The 17,897-nt window shown below is 37.2% G+C and overlaps 3 protein-coding genes across 9 annotated transcripts in view; 2 read left to right on the top strand and 1 right to left on the bottom strand.

Moving 5' to 3' along the window:
* Positions 1-7,456, bottom strand: part of LOC6569894 (cation-independent mannose-6-phosphate receptor) — a 34,207-nt gene extending 26,751 nt beyond the window's left edge. For 2 of the 4 annotated variants that reach the window (XM_001995940.3, XM_032741685.2), the window contains exons 1-7: positions 6,987-7,362; positions 6,451-6,664; positions 6,217-6,380; positions 5,880-6,163; positions 5,623-5,770; positions 5,444-5,565; positions 5,258-5,370 (exon numbers count right to left, since the gene is read on the bottom strand). In XM_001995940.3, the coding sequence (XP_001995976.1) occupies positions 5,258-5,370; positions 5,444-5,565; positions 5,623-5,770; positions 5,880-6,163; positions 6,217-6,380; positions 6,451-6,664; positions 6,987-7,100 (1,159 nt within the window). In that variant the 5' untranslated portion in view covers positions 7,101-7,362. Of the gene's footprint in view, positions 1-5,257; positions 5,371-5,443; positions 5,566-5,622; positions 5,771-5,879; positions 6,164-6,216; positions 6,381-6,450; positions 6,665-6,986 lie in introns of all 4 variants that reach the window. The other 2 variants (XM_032741686.2, XM_032741684.2) reach the window with 2 other exon arrangements.
* Positions 7,457-7,521: 65 nt separating this feature from the next.
* On the top strand, positions 7,522-9,018 carry LOC6569598 (integrator complex subunit 12). 2 transcript variants are annotated; one of them, XM_001995942.3, is made up of 2 exons: positions 7,522-7,580; positions 7,691-9,018. In XM_001995942.3, the coding sequence occupies exon 2, from the start codon at positions 7,705-7,707 to the stop codon at positions 8,773-8,775; it is 1,071 nt and encodes a 356-aa protein (XP_001995978.1). In that variant the 5' UTR covers positions 7,522-7,580; positions 7,691-7,704; the 3' UTR covers positions 8,776-9,018. The 2 variants fall into 2 exon arrangements, with proteins under 2 accessions (XP_001995978.1, XP_032597578.1); XM_032741687.1 differs by having other exon boundaries at positions 7,563-7,640.
* Positions 9,019-11,424: 2,406 nt separating this feature from the next.
* LOC6570989 lies at positions 11,425-17,332 on the top strand. 3 transcript variants are annotated; one of them, XM_043215062.1, is made up of 24 exons: positions 11,426-11,504; positions 11,569-11,844; positions 11,902-12,051; positions 12,128-12,248; positions 12,306-12,444; positions 12,511-12,595; positions 12,703-12,835; positions 12,908-12,996; positions 13,070-13,243; positions 13,304-13,439; positions 13,492-13,648; positions 13,729-13,777; positions 13,837-14,148; positions 14,220-14,390; positions 14,452-14,593; positions 14,648-14,783; positions 14,867-14,939; positions 14,997-15,293; positions 15,363-15,751; positions 15,824-15,878; positions 15,935-15,963; positions 16,036-16,429; positions 16,491-16,670; positions 16,737-17,332. In XM_043215062.1, the coding sequence occupies exons 1-24, from the start codon at positions 11,472-11,474 to the stop codon at positions 17,268-17,270; spliced, it is 4,254 nt and encodes a 1,417-aa protein (XP_043070997.1). In that variant the 5' UTR covers positions 11,426-11,471; the 3' UTR covers positions 17,271-17,332. The 3 variants fall into 3 exon arrangements, with proteins under 3 accessions (XP_043070998.1, XP_043070997.1, XP_043070996.1); XM_043215061.1 differs by having other exon boundaries at positions 12,703-12,996; XM_043215063.1 differs by lacking the exons at positions 16,036-16,429; positions 16,491-16,670; positions 16,737-17,332 and having other exon boundaries at positions 11,425-11,504; positions 12,703-12,996; positions 15,363-15,678.
* Positions 17,333-17,897: the final 565 nt, after the last annotated feature.

The following is a 17,897-nucleotide window of genomic DNA, read 5'->3' as shown; positions in this document are numbered from 1 at the left end:
TGCATATTAAAACTGTGCCTCGCTTTACATTGTGTTACATATTAGATGTTAAAATGAATACGTGCTTTCTGTAAGGGTATTAAAAACAAGGAAGAAAAACACTCGCAAATTCAATTTCAATGCAATCACAGCTCGGTCAAGACCCCAAGGGTCTTCAAGGAAAAGGAAATGTGTGGCCAACGGCCAACGGCAAACGGCCAAAGCAAAAGTAAAAACAAAAATAATCTATGCCGCAAATCGTTTAAATTGCATGAAAGGGTTAACTATAACAAGAGCCATGACTTGAAGGCTTCAATCTATCTGGCTAAAATATAAGAAAATATACCAGCTACATGCATATACGTGATGTATACATTATTGTATTAAAATTGACAGGGCCAGTAAGAAAAACAGAAAGAAAAAAAAACAAAAAAAAGGAAGGCGAGCAAAAACGAATGGAAACGAAACTCTTGCAAATTGAATTTCAATAAGAAAACAGTTAAGAAACAGCGCCAAGAAAAGGGCAAAAAATATACAACAAAAAACATACATAAATAAAAACAAAAAATGAGAAAAACAAATGTATAAACGATTTAGTAGCTGCTGCTGCTCCTTGGCTGGCTAGCTGCTTGGCTGCCACATCCTTGCACATCCTGGCGCAAACCAGCTGCCGGCAAGTGTCAGGAATGGGGCGTGTCTCTAAATTCAATCTGCCCGACGGCGCAGCAGCAACAGCAAAAACAATAACACACACACACAAAAAAAAATAGAAAATTATAAGCAACTGGCCCCAGTGGCAAATAAACACTCACAGTTTCAATCATGTACAAATATTGCTATATTTTTTGCAGCTGCAGCAGAAAATCGATCAGTCTTTTTAATGCTCGCTTTGGTTGTAAGTTAACCAATTGTAAATTAGACATTTAATATGTCTCTATTAATTATAATAAAAAGGAGCTTCATTTCTTTCTGTTAGCACTTTTCGTTCTACATATATACTTAAGATGTAGAATATATAACAGGGATAGACTGGATTCAGCTATTAATTTATAAAATTATATTTTTCACTTAGAAATATTTGCGCATTTAACACTGCCCCCCATTTCTTTGAGAGGGATTTCTATCTAAATAAAAGAAACTGAAAATGAACAGATCTTTTGTGGAAGCCTGTTTAATTCTCAGTTCAGATGATGGCTGCGCATTTTCCACTTTTATACCCTCAATCAGTTAAAAATTAGAAAAGGGGTATAATCATGCTGCGAAAAGTATGTAACAAATAAAAAAAAAGCAATTTCGATTCCATGAAGAATATATATTCTTGACCTACATCAAAAACTAATTCGATTAAGATATATAAGTTTTTCGTACACCCAGCGCAGATCGGATATATTTCATAAGATCGATAACCGGCCAAGTTTCGCTAATGTCGAAACAAATCGATAACCAATAACAAAAGACAACTCTAAAGATTCCAATTCCTTCCAATTGTCACATAATATACGGAGACGAATGATTGATCAACTGTTTAGAAGATATGCATTTATCTGGTTAAGCCTAACGCATGTTCACATTGAATAAACTACTATGTCTGATGCTGGGTATCTCCCAGTCGAGCTGCGGCCTAAACATAATTCCAGGTTGAACAACAAAACGATAATAGACAGATGAACTCTATTGTTTGCCGACAGTTTTTTTTTTTGGTATTTCATGCTGCTTGTCACTTAATTCGCTTAGAACCAAAATTGCTGTTGAAATCAAATCATACGCACCGTTGCCCAATGAAAAATATGCCACACACATACACACAGACAGAGCCACATGCGACATTTAAAAAGCGATATTGATACGATGGTGGTGCATCATCACTCATTGTTTGATTCCTAATCCCCGAAGGCCAAACGAATTCACGCAAATATTCGGTTGCATATGCAAATTACATAGAATGAAAGCTTGCAACGTGTGCGGCATAAGCAATTAACAACAAATGTTGGCTATAACCTGCAGGCAGGCAACGGGCAACGGGCCGCAAAATGTGCTCTCAAATGTGAAATTCAATAAAAACAACAGCAGCCAAATAGAAGGGACAACTACACAACTGAACAACTGATTCCAAATGTTTGCCCAATGCCGTCGAATTCTTTAATGACAACAAACAGCAGGTCAGCGAAAAATTTCTGTTGACTGCTTGAGACGAGGAAAATACCCTTTTTAATTACACTTGTAAATATATATTATATTATATGTACACATAATTAATATAATATTTTATTTTTACAGGCATTTCAGATTTCGATCATCTTCTTGTCATTCGATCTTTTAAATACATACACTTGCATATACTTTAAAATATATGCTTATTTTATATCATATATTGACGATTTTAAAAAAATATCTCCTTATAAGAATATCTTCTACAGATATATGTATTTCAGTTTTAATTTAAGTTTAGATATAAAATTTCAGTATGCCAAATTGTCAAGTCTGTGGCACATGGTCAATTAATGCCAGAAAAGAATCTTAGCAGATTTCAATTACTTAAGACCTTCATGCATATGCCAAGACAATTGCATTTGAGATATACCCAGTAGTGTGTCTAGGGTACAGAGTTGCACAAGCAACAGCAACAAGATATAGAATGTACATTCAGCAATATGGTTGTGTCTGCCAGTGTCATCCGGGCGCCGAGGATACACTGAGAATAAAATAGCCCCGATACTTAGATATTCGACATACCATTGACCCCAATAATATGTAGTTACCCATATTATTCAAAATGTATAATTCTAGAATGCAAGTTTCGTGCTTTCGAAAAACAAGGACTTTTGCTTTTGTTAATTCCAGGCTAAAATTTAGAAAATATATGTCTAATTTCCGTTGGGTTTTTTCTAGTAATTTAATAAATTATATTTTTAATAAACATTAGTATTTTAAGTGTTCACATATACACAGAGTTTAGATAGTTGATTAATTAATATAACTTAAAATCAACAGCTCAACTTTCAAATTACAGTTAAGAGATCATATTTTATTACTTCTTTCTTTATTTTTCCTACAAACTTCTAGAAAACATAAAAAAGGCCTACTTAATTAGAAGATATATTTATATATGTACAAAACAAACAAAACAAACTTACAGCTTCAGGTCGTTTTTTTTTTTGAGTGTAACAGCAGGAGAATTGCATACAAATACAAAGACAAATAGAAAATGCAGGAGGCGCTTTTCGCGGCTCTCTTTTCTGTTTGCGTGACCGTGTCCGCTATTTGCTTAACAAATGAAATTTTCGTGTAGTATGCCGGAAAATGTGATGCCCCCTACCTCCTCCTCCTCCTCCTCCCCTTCACATGCCGCTAACACTGCACCATAGATGGTGTCTGGGCCGGATAGCAATGTCAGTTGCCAAAAGCGAGTGTGCTTATTTATTTGTTTAGGCCCAGCGGTGGCCATGATTTCGTGCCCCAATCTCTCTATCTCTTTTTCTACCCCTTTCTCCATATTCTCTCTCTCTCTCTTCCACTCCCTCTCCCTTCCTGCACCTCGTTTTAAAACATGAGCCGCGAGCAGGCGCATCCAAGCAAAAAGGACGCGCCAAATGGTAATGCGTCTGCAGTCAACTAGAAATGCAGGCATGTGTGTGCGTATGTGTGCGTGTGTGTGTGTGTGCGTGTGTATGTGCGTGTTGGGATATGCTGGTGCTTTGTATATTTCATAGATATGCCCAGGCACGTTTGCCATGCCAACAGAAGCCCCCACATGGTTGATGTTTACTGTTTTCGCTTACATTCGCTTTCATTTCACGAGCATATTGCCAAATCAATGTGATCTGAGCTAAATAAAAAAGTAGCTCAACATAGAAAAGCTAAGCTTCTTGTGTTACAAATATATATGTATTACTGATTCGCTGATCTGCTTTACAATTAGCTGAAGAATTCAATTGACTTGATGGGAAATCGTGCTGAAATTCGATGTGGAAATGTTCTTATGCCGCAACCGAAAACTATACAGTTTTTATGCTAAGTTTAATTGAAAATATTAGAAAATAATTTGTTAAAAATGCATACATTTTTAGCCATTGTATCCAAGCGGATACACATTACTCAATTATCGTTGAGTTCTTTAGAAATTTAAAAAATTTGTTCTTTAGTATGCAAATCAAGTCTTTTTTATGGATCGACATGCTTCAAATTTCATTTAACTTGCTAAAATTACGAAAAATTTTGAATAGCGTTATACCACATTGTGCATGATGAAAATATGCCCAAGCAGGTACCGGGAATCAGTTACTAATCCTTGCAAAGAATCGTTATATAGTTTTCAAACAAATTATTTAATTTTATTATAACTATTTTTTAATTTAAATTTAATTTATTTATGTGTCACATTTGTCAATAATAAATTTTTTTTAAATTTTTCACGATTTCTTAAAATTTTGAGATTTCCTTTTCATTTATTTAAGAAATTTTAAATTACTCGAATTGAAGTTCTTACATTCAGAACATCGTTTACAAATATTGAATGAACAGAATGTTGTGCCTTATGCGAAAATAAACTAGTTTACACATATGAGATGTAAATTTAAGAAATGTTGAGGTTATTAATCTAATATAGTATAATAATTAGCTGCTATTATATAAGAAAAGCAGAGCAGCAAAGCTTCGGTTTGTTCATCAATGAAGAATTTCACAAACACTCTCTCTAATTTTAAAGCAGAAAACTAAAATTGTTGGCTTTGCCTAATGCGCACTCGACTAGGTCTTGCACATGAATTGTTCATAGGTATATACATGCTTATACTATATATACTTATGTTATATATATATATATATATATATATATATATGTTTCTGATGACCGCATCGTGAATATGAATCATCCCCAGAGCTTAAAGTGTGCAAATTAGCACAGTTATGCAATTTTCTGTAACGCGCACAAAATGCCCACGGATTAAAAGTGAACAATTTGACTGAAAACGTGTAAAAAGTATATATATATATATATATATATATATATATAGATATATATATATAAATGTAATTCAAGTTACGAGAAATAAGCAGTTAAGCAGTTTAAGGCATTGCCTCGCAGCGAGTCAAAAGAATTTACCTATTTTTTCGCGTACTTAAATATATATAACAGCCGTAAAATTTTAATTACGCTTGTGACGTGCAACATGCTACACACATACGTGCAACCTCGACAGCTGCAGCTGCTACTGCTGCTGCGGCTGCTGCTGCACTTAAAATCTTTATTTATAATTCAGACAACAAATGACCGACTTACCATCATTCGCCATGCAGGGCGTCCCAGCACTGTTGCACACGGCCACCGTATAGCTTTTGCCATCCTTGCTCAAAGTATGCGCCGCGTGGCTACCGAGCGGACTCAAGTCCAGCCTGTTGCATATGCACAGTAAAATATAGAGAGTTGAGTAGATGTGGCGACTCGAGTCGCGTCAAGTTTACTTACAGCTCATTACCAGCAGCGATGGCCGTGCAGGGTTTCACATCCTTGCAGGCAAGCGGTGTGAAAAAGCTAAACTGATACGTGCAGCCATCCGGATCGGTACCAATTAGTTCGGGATGTGCATTCTTAAAAATATAATTAATTAAATTTAAGCATATATTGGCAAATCTTATTTCACACACCATAACACTCTTGTCACAATAGAAATTAACAATGCTCGTGTAATTAAGGCTCGCATTTCCGCCACAAGGCGTAAAGGACTCATGACGCAGCAGCAGCTTGCCATCCTTGATTTCCGGCTGCGCTTGTACATTGCCAAAGTTAATGAAACTGCAAATAAAAACACACACACAAAAGAGATTGAAAAAGAATGTTTAAAATACAGCTAAAGTTTTTTCGGCTCAAGTTCAAGAATAGTTCAACCAAATGTAGAACGTACCGCTTCTTGATATCAATCTGGCCTGGCGACAACAAACAAATACTGCTGCCGGCAGGGCACATGGCATTCTCGCCGTAAAGCACCGGCTTGCAAACGTTGATTATGAAGAAACCGCCCTGACGATCTGTGGTCCTATAGTTAGTATCGCTCAACGACATCAAATCGAATCTATCGCCCTTATTAGTATAGTCGACACTGCAACTATTCGACTGCATCGCATCCGGTATGGGTAAGCATGCCAGCGGCGTCTCATAGTCAATATAGAAGGAGCATGAGTCATCAGCCTGCAGCAAAGCAAATTGTTAAATACATATGATTTTAGATAGTGTATACATACATAGGCAGTAAGATGCAGCGGATTGGTGTCCAGCGTATAATCACAGATGAGACGCACATGCAGCTGATAGTTGGGATTGTCAGCGGTTCCATTTGCACACTTGACACCACTCAAATAATTTAGATACATTTTGCCATTGTGATAATGCAGCTCATGCTGTCGACCTGTCATTGTATACATTTTTCAATATAACTATTTACAATTTACATCCAATATCAAATATATTGCACTTACCCAGCACATACTCCTTGCCCTGTTTCTTGAGACAGGCGGCGACGTTCGTCTCGTTGTTGCAGCTGCGCTTCAGATTGCCACAGACGTTAAACTCAAAAAGATCGCTGTTGCTTTCGATGCCCACTACATGCCCCAGTTCCGAGTGTAGACCGCTAAAGTCAAATTTGTAGCCGTAGACCGGCTCCGTTAGCGTGCAATCGTGTGATGTTGAATCCTGTAAGGGAAATTTTGAAAAAGTAACTGTCACTGTTAGTGCACTGTTAACTGTTAACAAGTATGTTCGGCTGCCTAAATTGATTGATAATACGGCTAACAAAGAGTAATTATGGAGCATACACACATACTCGCGTACACACACACACATTGTATATGGCTGACCAAAATCCATAGCTTATCGTTGTTAACATGGCAACAAGTGCGCAGTATAAATGCTTAACAGCTGTTAACCAGTGATTGGTAATAAACATTGGTTACAAAAACAAACACAATGCAATACTGACAACCACAACCCCAACACAGTTCAGCCCAACACTCACCAGCTGATTTGCGTCATCTCCAGCACTGGCGTTGCACACAAACGCAAACATCAGTAGCAGTAGCGGCAACGTCTTTGTGGCGCCACAAGCCCCTTTTATGTCCATATTACTCATGACGGATAATAATGGCACAGCTTCCACAAATATTTGTCAGCAAGAAATAACAAATACTTATAAGAAAATATTGGATTTATCAGCTCTTCAGCCCTCCTCCTTCATCACTTCTTAACTATTTAACAGCACTCAATTGTTTATTTGTTGTTGTTTCGATTTTTCAAAGAACTTATCTGATCGGCGCGCTTTGAATGCAACCAACGATAAGCGAACGATAATGAATCATACAAATTGTGCGCAGGCTTTTGTTACTCTTAGAGTTAAATAAACACTGCACGGTACAATTTGCAAACGCAAGCGAAATTGATTAGAGCACAAAAAACTCGGTTAACAGTCGTAGCGGTTTGTGGGTGGCAAATGCAAGAAAACAGCGCAACAGCATTGAAGAGGAAGAAGCACAAAGTAAATGAAACCAGGGCGACGTCAATAACACAGTGTTGAGTAACGCACACGCACTAAAACAGCTGTTCGACAATTAAAGTAATTTTTATTTTGCTTTTGTTTTCTTAAGCAAATTTCTTGGCTCCATGTTTTTTATTAGTGAGTTGTTAACAAAATTGAAGTAGATTTTAAACATTCGAATCTTTTAGTCACGCAATAAACAATGGCTGCAAATATTGTGGCAGCCGCCGCTGCTACCCAGGAAGTTGATCCTGTACTGAAGAAGGCAATCAAATTGTTGCATTCAACAAATGCAAGCTCGGCGTCGGAGCTTCGGTTGTTGCTCGATGAGGCGCTCAAACTGCGCTTCGGGCCGGACAAGATGATTGCAAAGAATCTGAGCCAGCGTCTCATGGATGATGAGGCGAATTTTCCGGGCAGGGCGACGCCACAGCCTCAGCAAGCGGCCCAAGCAATCGCCACGGATGAGATTATCAATTTGACCAATTCACCGGATAAAGCGCCATCGGATTCACCTGACACCATTGCCGATTCAGATGATGGCAGCACCACCATCGGTGGTCTGGTCGTAGCCATGAGCGGTGTCGTCAACACCGGCGATACCGGCGACTTTGGTGACCTAAATTGTTGTGTCTGTGGCGAAATGGTTTTCACGGCCACCAATCGGTTGATCGAGTGCTCCAAGTGTGGTGCCCTGTATCACCAGGAATGCCATAAGCCCGCCATTACCAACGAGGAGGCGAGCGATGATCAGGAGCACATCTGGCAGTGCGACAATTGTTGCAACAAGCCCACCACTAGCCGTGCAGCTACCACAATCGCTGCGCCTAACACAGTTCCAACTTCAACGCCGACGTTGACGCCAAGTGTGACTTGTCAAACTGGCACGCCCACTGTTCTCATACCGGATGAGCCCTTGCCGCTGGCAGCGAATAAAGCCAAATCATCTGTGCCCTCGTCACGTTCATCGACATCCTCCAATTCGTCGTCGCCCTTCTACAAACCGGAGCTGAGCAGTTCAGCAAATGTGGCAAGCAGCAGTGGCAGTGGCAGCAAACATGGCCACAAATCGTCCTCCTCGTCAAAGTCGCACAAAGAGGAGCGCGGCTCGAGCAAATCGGATGTGGCACATTCGCTGAACACCATCGGTGGTCAGGACAAGCACAGTGCCACTTCCTCCTCCTCTCGTCGCATCAGCTCAAACACTAAATCCAGTTCTAGCAAAAGCAAGCATCACGAGAGCAGCAGCAGCAGCAAGCGAAGATCCAAGTAGTGGGCATTTAAATGCACTTGGATAAATATATGGAATAATTATCTTTAATCTATAAATACAAAATCAGCATTTCAATAAATATCCCTAATCTATAAGTATCTTCAATTCCCTGCACTGGGTTTGCTTATATTTTCGCAGTGAATGTCAATTAATATTAGTGGTGCACCGAAAATCACTGGCAGTATTTTGAGTGCAGCAAAATGATTTGTTAGCAACATAAATAAAAGCTGAATAGGATTTCGACATGCGCATTGGTATTTTTCATTTAATACATACAGTGTCTCGCAGTTCAACTGGAACAGCGCCCAGCAAAAAATTTAATTGCCTGCCATAAACTAATTATTCAATATTTTTCAAAAATTCCAAAGACCGATGGCAGGTACATATATTAACCACCTAAATGACTATACGACCCCCATAAACTGGGGTTGTAAAAAGTACCTTAATTTATGGTCACATATTATTTGGAACAAAGGCGTTATGGACACCTGGGTGCCATAAAACCAGGATTTTTTACGTCAGGTTGATTATTTTCGGTATAAGTAGACCTATTCTTCGTAGTCAGTTTAGTTATATCCTGCATCTCGGGTGCCACCAACCAACAAGGACTATGGACAAACGGACTACCATTGAGCAACGGAATATCATCCTGGAACACTTCAAGATCGGATATTCACATCGCCAAATAGCTAAAATGGTAAATCTAAGCACCACAACTGCATTCAACATCAATCGGCGCTTCGTCGACGAAAATCGGATAGAGGACAAGGGCAGAAATGCACCAAACAAGATTTTCACCGAACAGGAGGAGCGGAGGATCATCAGGAAAATAAGGGAAAATCACAAGTTATCGGCTCCAAAACTGACTCAACAGGTGCAGGACGAAATGGGGCAAAAGTGCAGTATGGAAACTGTGCGCCGGGTTCTGCACAACCATGACTTTAATGCCCGAGTACCACGGAATAAGCCCTTTATAAGCGCAAAAAATAAAGGGACTAGGATGTCATTCGTCAAAACCCACTTGGACAAGGATTTGGAGTTCTGGAACACAGTCATATTTGCAGATGAGTCCAAATTCAACATTTTTTGCTCGGACAGACGGAATTATATGTGGCGACAGTCCAATACTGAGCTGAGTCCCAAGATCCTAAAGGCAACAGTCAAGCACGACGGAGGAAGTGTCATGGCATGGGCATCTATCTCGGAAGCCAGTGTCGGAAATTTGGTGTTCATTGAAACAACAATGGACAAGAATGTGTATTTCAATATATTAAAGGAAAATGTACTCCAAAGTGCCGAGAAGCTAGGAATCCGGCGAACTTTCCGGTTCTACCACGATAACGACCAGGACAACAGCCAAGCATAAGTCCGGATTATTACAGTCCTGGCATATCTGGAACTGCCCCATAATTCCACAGGCCCAGTCTCCAGATTTAAATGTTATTTAAAATTTGTGGGCTCTGCTGGAAAATAACATCCGGAATCACAGATCCGATCTCAAGAATGCTTTTCTGGATGAGTGGAGCAAAATCAGTCCAGAAACTACCCGGAAGCTGGTATCTTCCATGAATAATAGGTCAAGGGAAGTTATTAAGGCTAAAGGATAGCATACTAAGTATTAACATCCTTATTTAAGTTTTTATACGTCTAATATGTTACTTTTCTACGACTGTTCCAAAAAAACTTTGACATGTATTTTGGATATGTCTTCAGTTTTTGACTAATTTTAATTAATTAATTAATATTTTAATAAAAACTTATGTTTATTTTTCAAACGTGATATAACATAAAACAAAATGGCATTTAAACATTTTGCGTTTGTTTCTTTGATTAAGCTTTATAGCACTTTAAATTTTTTGCTAGACAATGGTCTTTTGAACTGTGAGACACTGTACATATGTATATGTATCAATCTATGTATGTACATATGTATGTATGTACATATGTATGTATGTATGTACATATGTATGTATGTACATATGTATGTATGTACATATGTATGTATGTACATATGTATGTATGTACATATGTATGTATGTACATATGTATGTGTGTACATATGTATGTGTATCAATCTATGTATGTACATATGTATGTATGTACATATGTATGTATGTACATATGTATGTATGTAAATATGTATGTGTGTACATATGTATGTGTATCAATCTATGTATGTACATATGTATGTATGTACATATGTATGTATGTACATATGTATGTATGTACATATGTATGTATGTACATATGTATGTATGTACATATGTATGCATGTACATATGTATGTATGTAAATATGTATGTGTGTACATATGTATGTATGTACATATGTATGTATGTACATATGTATGTATGTACATATGTATCTATGTACATATGTATGTATGTACATATGTATGCATGTACATATGTATGCATGTACATATGTATGTATGTACAGAAGTACATGCATCCGAGTCAGTTCGGTCTTGTGAATAAAAGCATGCGCCGCATTCGTTTGTTTTTTTTTTAACTGGTGAAAAAGCAACTTTTTTATTATTGACAATAAAGCTATCAACAAGCTGATAGCGCAAACACTTATCTTAGTCTTATCGCATGCGATGAGTCAATTGCGATTTCCTCAGTGCATTATTGATATTCGTTGGGTGCGGTCGAACAACATATGCGCATATAATCCACACATTCACATTTTCAAAGATGGCCGACGATTTGAAATTAAGTTATTTACATGTAAATACCGTTGAAATATTTAATATATTTTTAGATACAAAATAATAGAGTGCTAAAATTTCAGGATATTCGATTTGGTGATTTCATTGCCCATAAAGCGTTCTGGCATAATAAAGAGATGATCGCAATCTCAAAATTTGAGTTTCGATTTACGAAAGACGATATTGAATTAGTTACGCGACTCAGACATACGAATATTATTGAAATAGATTACATTCAGGAGTATTATTTACTAATAGAATATTCAGATTGTGGATCTCTCAATAGTTACCTACATGGGAAGGAGCAGAGAGAATATACAGTAAGACATGTGCTCTCCTGGATGCATCAGGCCGCCCTGGTTGGTTATACATACGTATCTTTGATGGCCTATGTAATTAAATCATTTCAATTATAGAGTATGCAGTACCTCCATTCTATGAAAGCAATCCGGTTCCTTCAACGTATAAGTACCGAGAGACTTATATTATTCAACCAATTTCGCACATTAAAAATCTCACCTATTTCGAAGATTTTCAACGAGTATTCGGCAAATACATCACCGGAGGTTCTCTATAAATAGACTAAATATGAATAAATCTATATATATACATATATAAATCATCTCCATTTTTTTCACGCAGCTGAAAGCAGAGAGCATATATAGCTTTGGCATTATCTTTTGGGAGTTAATGTCGCGAAAGACACATTTAAGTCGCCTTGGTGATGATCTGCCTAACCCGCGAAGGATCCCAATAATTATTGGTGAATAACTTACCCAATAGCGATTACACACAGATATTAAATGCATTACTTTCGTAGGAGAGATTTCGTTACTTAATGAAATAAAAATACCTAACTCTGAACCGATCAAAGAATTAATTGAAAAATGCTTTAATTCGGATCCGGATAGAAGGCCAGCGATGGAAGAGATATTGTCCGATATCGGAAATTTTCTTGAGTAAGCTCAATACGAAATTTACCATTCACAGATAACATATCTATTTAATGATTTATATTATTGCAGAAGTTTCGACTCTTCAGAATTAGATCATGTGTTAACTGCTGATACAGGATCAATCTGGGACTTTGCAGCCATTGAAATGGGCGAGGTAATAATAAAAAATCGCGTTGGATTACTACAATCTTGTGCTCTGAACAATATTAACTTACTTCTATCCCGAATAGATTTATAAATTTATTTTTCTACATTTTACAGGAAATGCATAAGGGCACCTTTGGCGTTACGTATAAGGCGACGTTGTATCATTCGACTATTGTTGTAAAAAGATTGAAACAAGTTATGAATGAAAACATTAAACATCAAATCAGGGAGCTAATTGCTTTATCAGGTAAATCTGTTGTATCAGTGCTTGGCATTGCAATGGAAGGAGAATTTACATATTTACTGATGGAATACATAGAGAATGGATCCCTGTTCGATCGTATCCACAATAACACGAAACCCATTCCTTTGCATGATGTTTGCGCTTGGATGTTGCTTGCTGTCAAGGTATTTTCTATAACTGAGCATATGCACTTATATGTAATAACTTACAAATTGTAATTACGAATTTTATTTGTAGGCTATTGATTACTTTCGATCTAAGATAAAGATGGACATTCGTTTCCTTTGCAATTTGAAGTCTTCAAATATTATGTTATCTAATAACAAAGTGAAGTTATGTAATTTTTGCCTTGCGTTCGACGATAAAGATGTGTTAAAGCACAATTTAGATAAGTCCTACATAGCACCAGAGGTTTGTGTATCTGCCAAACAAATTTGTAACAATTTATTATATATATTACTTCACGCGTAGGTAATCAAAGAAGGAGAATACACTGAAAAGAGCATCGTATACACCCTTTGTATTATCTTGTGGGAGATACTAGCACGCAAGATGCCTTTTTATAACTATCAAAATCAATTCCAAATTAAGAGAGCAGTCGTAAGAGGTACGAAAGATGATATTCAACCGAAGAGATTTCATCACTTTGACTCTTGCAGGTGAACGACCGAATATTGAGGATATTCCTGCAGTATGCACAGATGAATTAAAATTATTTCTTACCAAATGTTGGTATGAGGACCCGGCGGACCGACCACAATTGGAAGATTTAAAAAGAATATTTGAAAGTGGCCCAAATTATATGATTCTCTCAAAGTAATTACTAAAGAATGTTCTTAAAATCTTAAAACAATTTTCAATATTAACTACTAAATTTAATCTCTATTGTTTTTCAGGAAATTTGATATCGTCATCATCGATTTTGCGGACATAAATATAAATGATGTATTATTCTAACTAACTACATTTATTATTCTATTCCAACTAACATTTATTTCCTGCAGATTCTTGGGAAAAATGACTTTGGCATTGTCTACAAAGCTGATTGGCGTGATTTGGAGATCGGCTTGAAAAAATATAAACAAGTTTTAAGGAATGAAGTCAAATCTGAACTTGAAAAAGAGATCACACGACAGTCACGCATTGACCATTCGAATGTTGTGAAACTATATGGTATTGGTTATATTAAGGAAATCGCACATTTAGCCATGGAATATTCTGATTGTGGATCCCTCCACAACTACTTGCACAGTGAGGAAATGCAAAGTTACACAGTCAAGCCATTTTGCCTCCACTGGATGTATCAGGCGGCAAAGGTATTTTATTTTATTTCTTACTTTTTATTTTTGCCCGATTAATTTAAAGTGATTTTCAATTTTGCCTAAAGGGAATTGAGTTTCTGCAGACGAGGCCAAAGTCAATTATACATTGCAATTTAAATTCTCAAAATATGTTGCTGTTCGACAACTTCAGGCTCTTGAAAATCAGTGATTACTGCTTTCCGGGAGATATTAAATCCCTCGCAAAATATCAAGATCACGCCTATGTAGCACCGGAGGTTTGTATTTCCATTCACTCCATTATTTTTTCTTTTAATAACAACATTAATTCCTGAGCAGGTCTTCAAAGAAGTCCGATATACAAGAGAGAGCGACATATATAGCTTTGGGATCGTATTTTGGGAGGTGATGTATCGCAAGAAGCCCTTCTCTCAATTTGAAAAACCTTTTAAAAGCAATGAAATAGATGAGATCCTAGAAGGTACGAAAGTTTGAAAATTAGCAACAAAGCATACAAAAACTTTGAGTTTTTCAGGCACGCGTCCGCCTCTGAGTGATGAAATTGAATCAGAGTTGAATTACACACAGGAAACAATTAAAAATTGCTGGGATGCAAACCCAGAAAAGCGTCCTACAATTTCTAAACTTGTCAAAGAGCTGCATAAGCCTGAGTAAGTTTTAATTCGAAATCGAATTTAGTAATATAAATGATCTTTCAATCTTTCTGTTGTTCAATATACAAATTATTTCGCAGGTTTGTCAAAGTTGCTAAGATTGAACCTGAAGTGTTTACGGCCGTAGACTTTGCGGATATTAAACTTGGAGAGGTTGTGTACAAAATATAAATATATTTCATTTTAAAAACATTTACCTTAACCCACCAGGAATGTGTTGAACAAGGTTCCTTCGGAGCTATCTACAAAGCTAATTGGTGTAACAAAAAGATCGCAGTTCAGCATTGCAAATGGATTTCAGCAGACTTCGAAAACTTAAAAGATTTTGCCAGCCGAGTTTCCCATGAGAATATTGTGAAAATATTTGGAATTATAGCTCATAAGAAAGATGCATTTATCCTTATGAATTATCTTGAGTGTACAACTCTTCACAACTACGTGCATGGAGGAGAGAAGTTTGAGTATACGTTGGCTCGTGGACTCAGTTGGATGGCCCAGTGTGCCAAGGTTTATTTTGCTTATGCTGTACAATTTGTATTTAACAATTATGATTTTAATTAACATTCCCACTTATAGGGCTTGGCCTACTTGCATGCCATGAAACCAGAACCCATTTATCATAACTGCTTGACAACACACAACCTACTTCTAACCGGCAATAACCGAATTTTGAAAATATGCAATTTTGGCATTCCTGCAAAACTGTCAATGCCTCTGGAATATGAAATGTATATTAAAGCGTTATCAGACTTTCTAAGATCGGAACCGAATTCTTGGGATATTTTCTGCCTTGTCACTATTCTATTGGAGGTGATGACACGCCAGACATTTGATCGTTCAGTAACTCGTCACTCACCAATGTTTGTTTTGGAAGGCACAGAGCATATAGAAGGTATAATTGATGCGCTTTCGACAATGAAATTGGAAATCGAATATATCGCCTCTTTTCTTGAAAGTATACTTATGTAAGCTTGATTTGAATTTCAACTAGTTGTAAGATAACTGAATTTGAATTTGTGTTACTTATTTGATTGCAGAACTTCTGAATCTAGAATAGTTTCTCAAGTCATACGACCCATGAAGAAAGAAGAGGTAATATTAATATACTTATGCGTATCTGTTCTCACTTTTAATGTTTTCTGATCCAGTTTAAGAAACTTATAGATGAAAGATCGAGGTAAGTTGTGAATGTAACAAATTAAATATTTTTCATCCTGCTTTCATTTCATTTTATTCTAATTATTTACAGCAAATTGAAAATTAAAAATGTGGATTATAAGCATATACAGATTGTTCCGATTCCGAATATACATAATAAAAACAAAACAAGAACTCTTGGAGAAGGTGCCTTTGGCAGTGTTTACATGGCCCTTTGGTGTCACAAAATTATTGCGTTGAAAAAATTCAGACTAGAAAGAAATTCACAAAGTGTCCTTGATTCATTTAACAAAGAGGTGAAAATGCTTGCATCTCTTCACCACGAAAATATTGTGAAACTATATGGTATCTCCTCTCATCTGGAGACTGATTATTTACTCATGGAATATGCTAAGAATGGATCGCTCTATGACTACTTGCATGGGGAGGAACAACGCAATTACACAATGGAAGATGGAATTCATTGGATGATTCAGCTGGTTAAGGTTCGTTCGCGTAATATAATAAATATGTAACATGTAATTTAATTCCTGTTCTCACTTATAGGGTATGGATTACTTGCATGGTCGAAAACCAATGCCTATAATTCATCGCGATTTGAAACCTCAAAATTTACTACTAACCGAAAACTTCAAACAGTTGAAGATTGCAGATTTTGGCACCGTTAAAGAATTGATGCCAAAAAATACGACACAAATTGGCACACCTGGTTATATGGCGCCCGAGGTTTTTATTAATTAACAAATTTACACATTGTCAAAATATATAGTATGTTCCTTTATTTATTCGCAGGTTATAGAAGGGCTACAATATACGGAAAAATGTGATACTTACAGCTTTGGCATTATTGTATGGGAGGTAATGTCTCGCAGAAGGCCTTTCGATCACCTTGAAAATCCCAATGCAATCGCACTTTTGCATAAAACCGCAATCAAAGAACGACCGGAACTGGATGTTAAACTTATTACGGACTGTAACCAATTGATAGAACTGATTGAGAGTTGTTGGAACCACGATCCAGGGAAGCGACCCTCTGCCGGATCAATTCAACTTTCTGGAATTCCGTGTTCTGATATTTATATTGTCAAACCTGCAGCTGCTACAATCGCTGCGCCCAACTCAGGTCCAACGCCGACGCCAAGTGCAACTTGTCCAACTGGCACGTCCACTGTTCTCATAGCGGATGAGCCCTTGCCGCTGGCAGTGAATAAAGCAAAATCATCAGTGCCCTCGTCACGTTCATCGACATCCTCCAATTCGTCGTCCAATTCGTCGTCGCAGCAAGAAAGTAGCAGCAGCAGCAAGCGAAGAAGGATAGATATATAGAATGATCATCTTTAATCTATAAATTCAAAATCAGCATTTCAATAAATATCCCTAATCTATAAGTATCTTCAATTCCCAGCACTGCATTTGCTCACAATTTCGCAGTGAATGCCAATTATTATTAGTGGTGCACCGAAAATCAATGGCAGTTTTCTGAGTGCGGCAAAATGAATTATTAACAACATGGATAAATGCTGAATATGATTTCGAACTGTGTGATTTGATGCAGCATTGGGATTTCTCATTCAAAAAATATGTATGTACATACATATATCAATATGTTGCATTTGCAGACATATCGATATTCAATTATCGTATGCCACAACCAAAAGTGAAATTTAAAGAGCCACATTGCTGAAAAGAGGGAGCAAGTTGGCAGGGTCCGCGAGATCAGCATTGCATGTAAGGACATATAAGGACAAGTAACACGTGTGGGAAAAGAAAAAACGCTGCGAGGCAGGTCGTGGTCCATAGCGCTTACATTTTTGTGCCGTACGAGCAAATGTTGACGTACCTTTAGGAGTGCCTTAACCCTCCATATTCGATAGACCTTGTGAAGCCAAATTCGGCTGAAGTGTGTCTGTGTGAATAATTGTTGTGCTGTTCTAATTTTGTGGTTTATGTTTA

The sequence above is a fragment of the Drosophila grimshawi genome, unplaced genomic scaffold, assembly GCF_018153295.1.
Source record: "Drosophila grimshawi isolate 15287-2541.00 unplaced genomic scaffold, ASM1815329v1 contig_311, whole genome shotgun sequence".
Taxonomy (NCBI): domain Eukaryota; kingdom Metazoa; phylum Arthropoda; class Insecta; order Diptera; family Drosophilidae; genus Drosophila; species Drosophila grimshawi.
The sequence above is the reverse complement of the archived record's forward strand: the minus strand, read 5'-3'. Positions and strand labels throughout refer to the sequence as shown.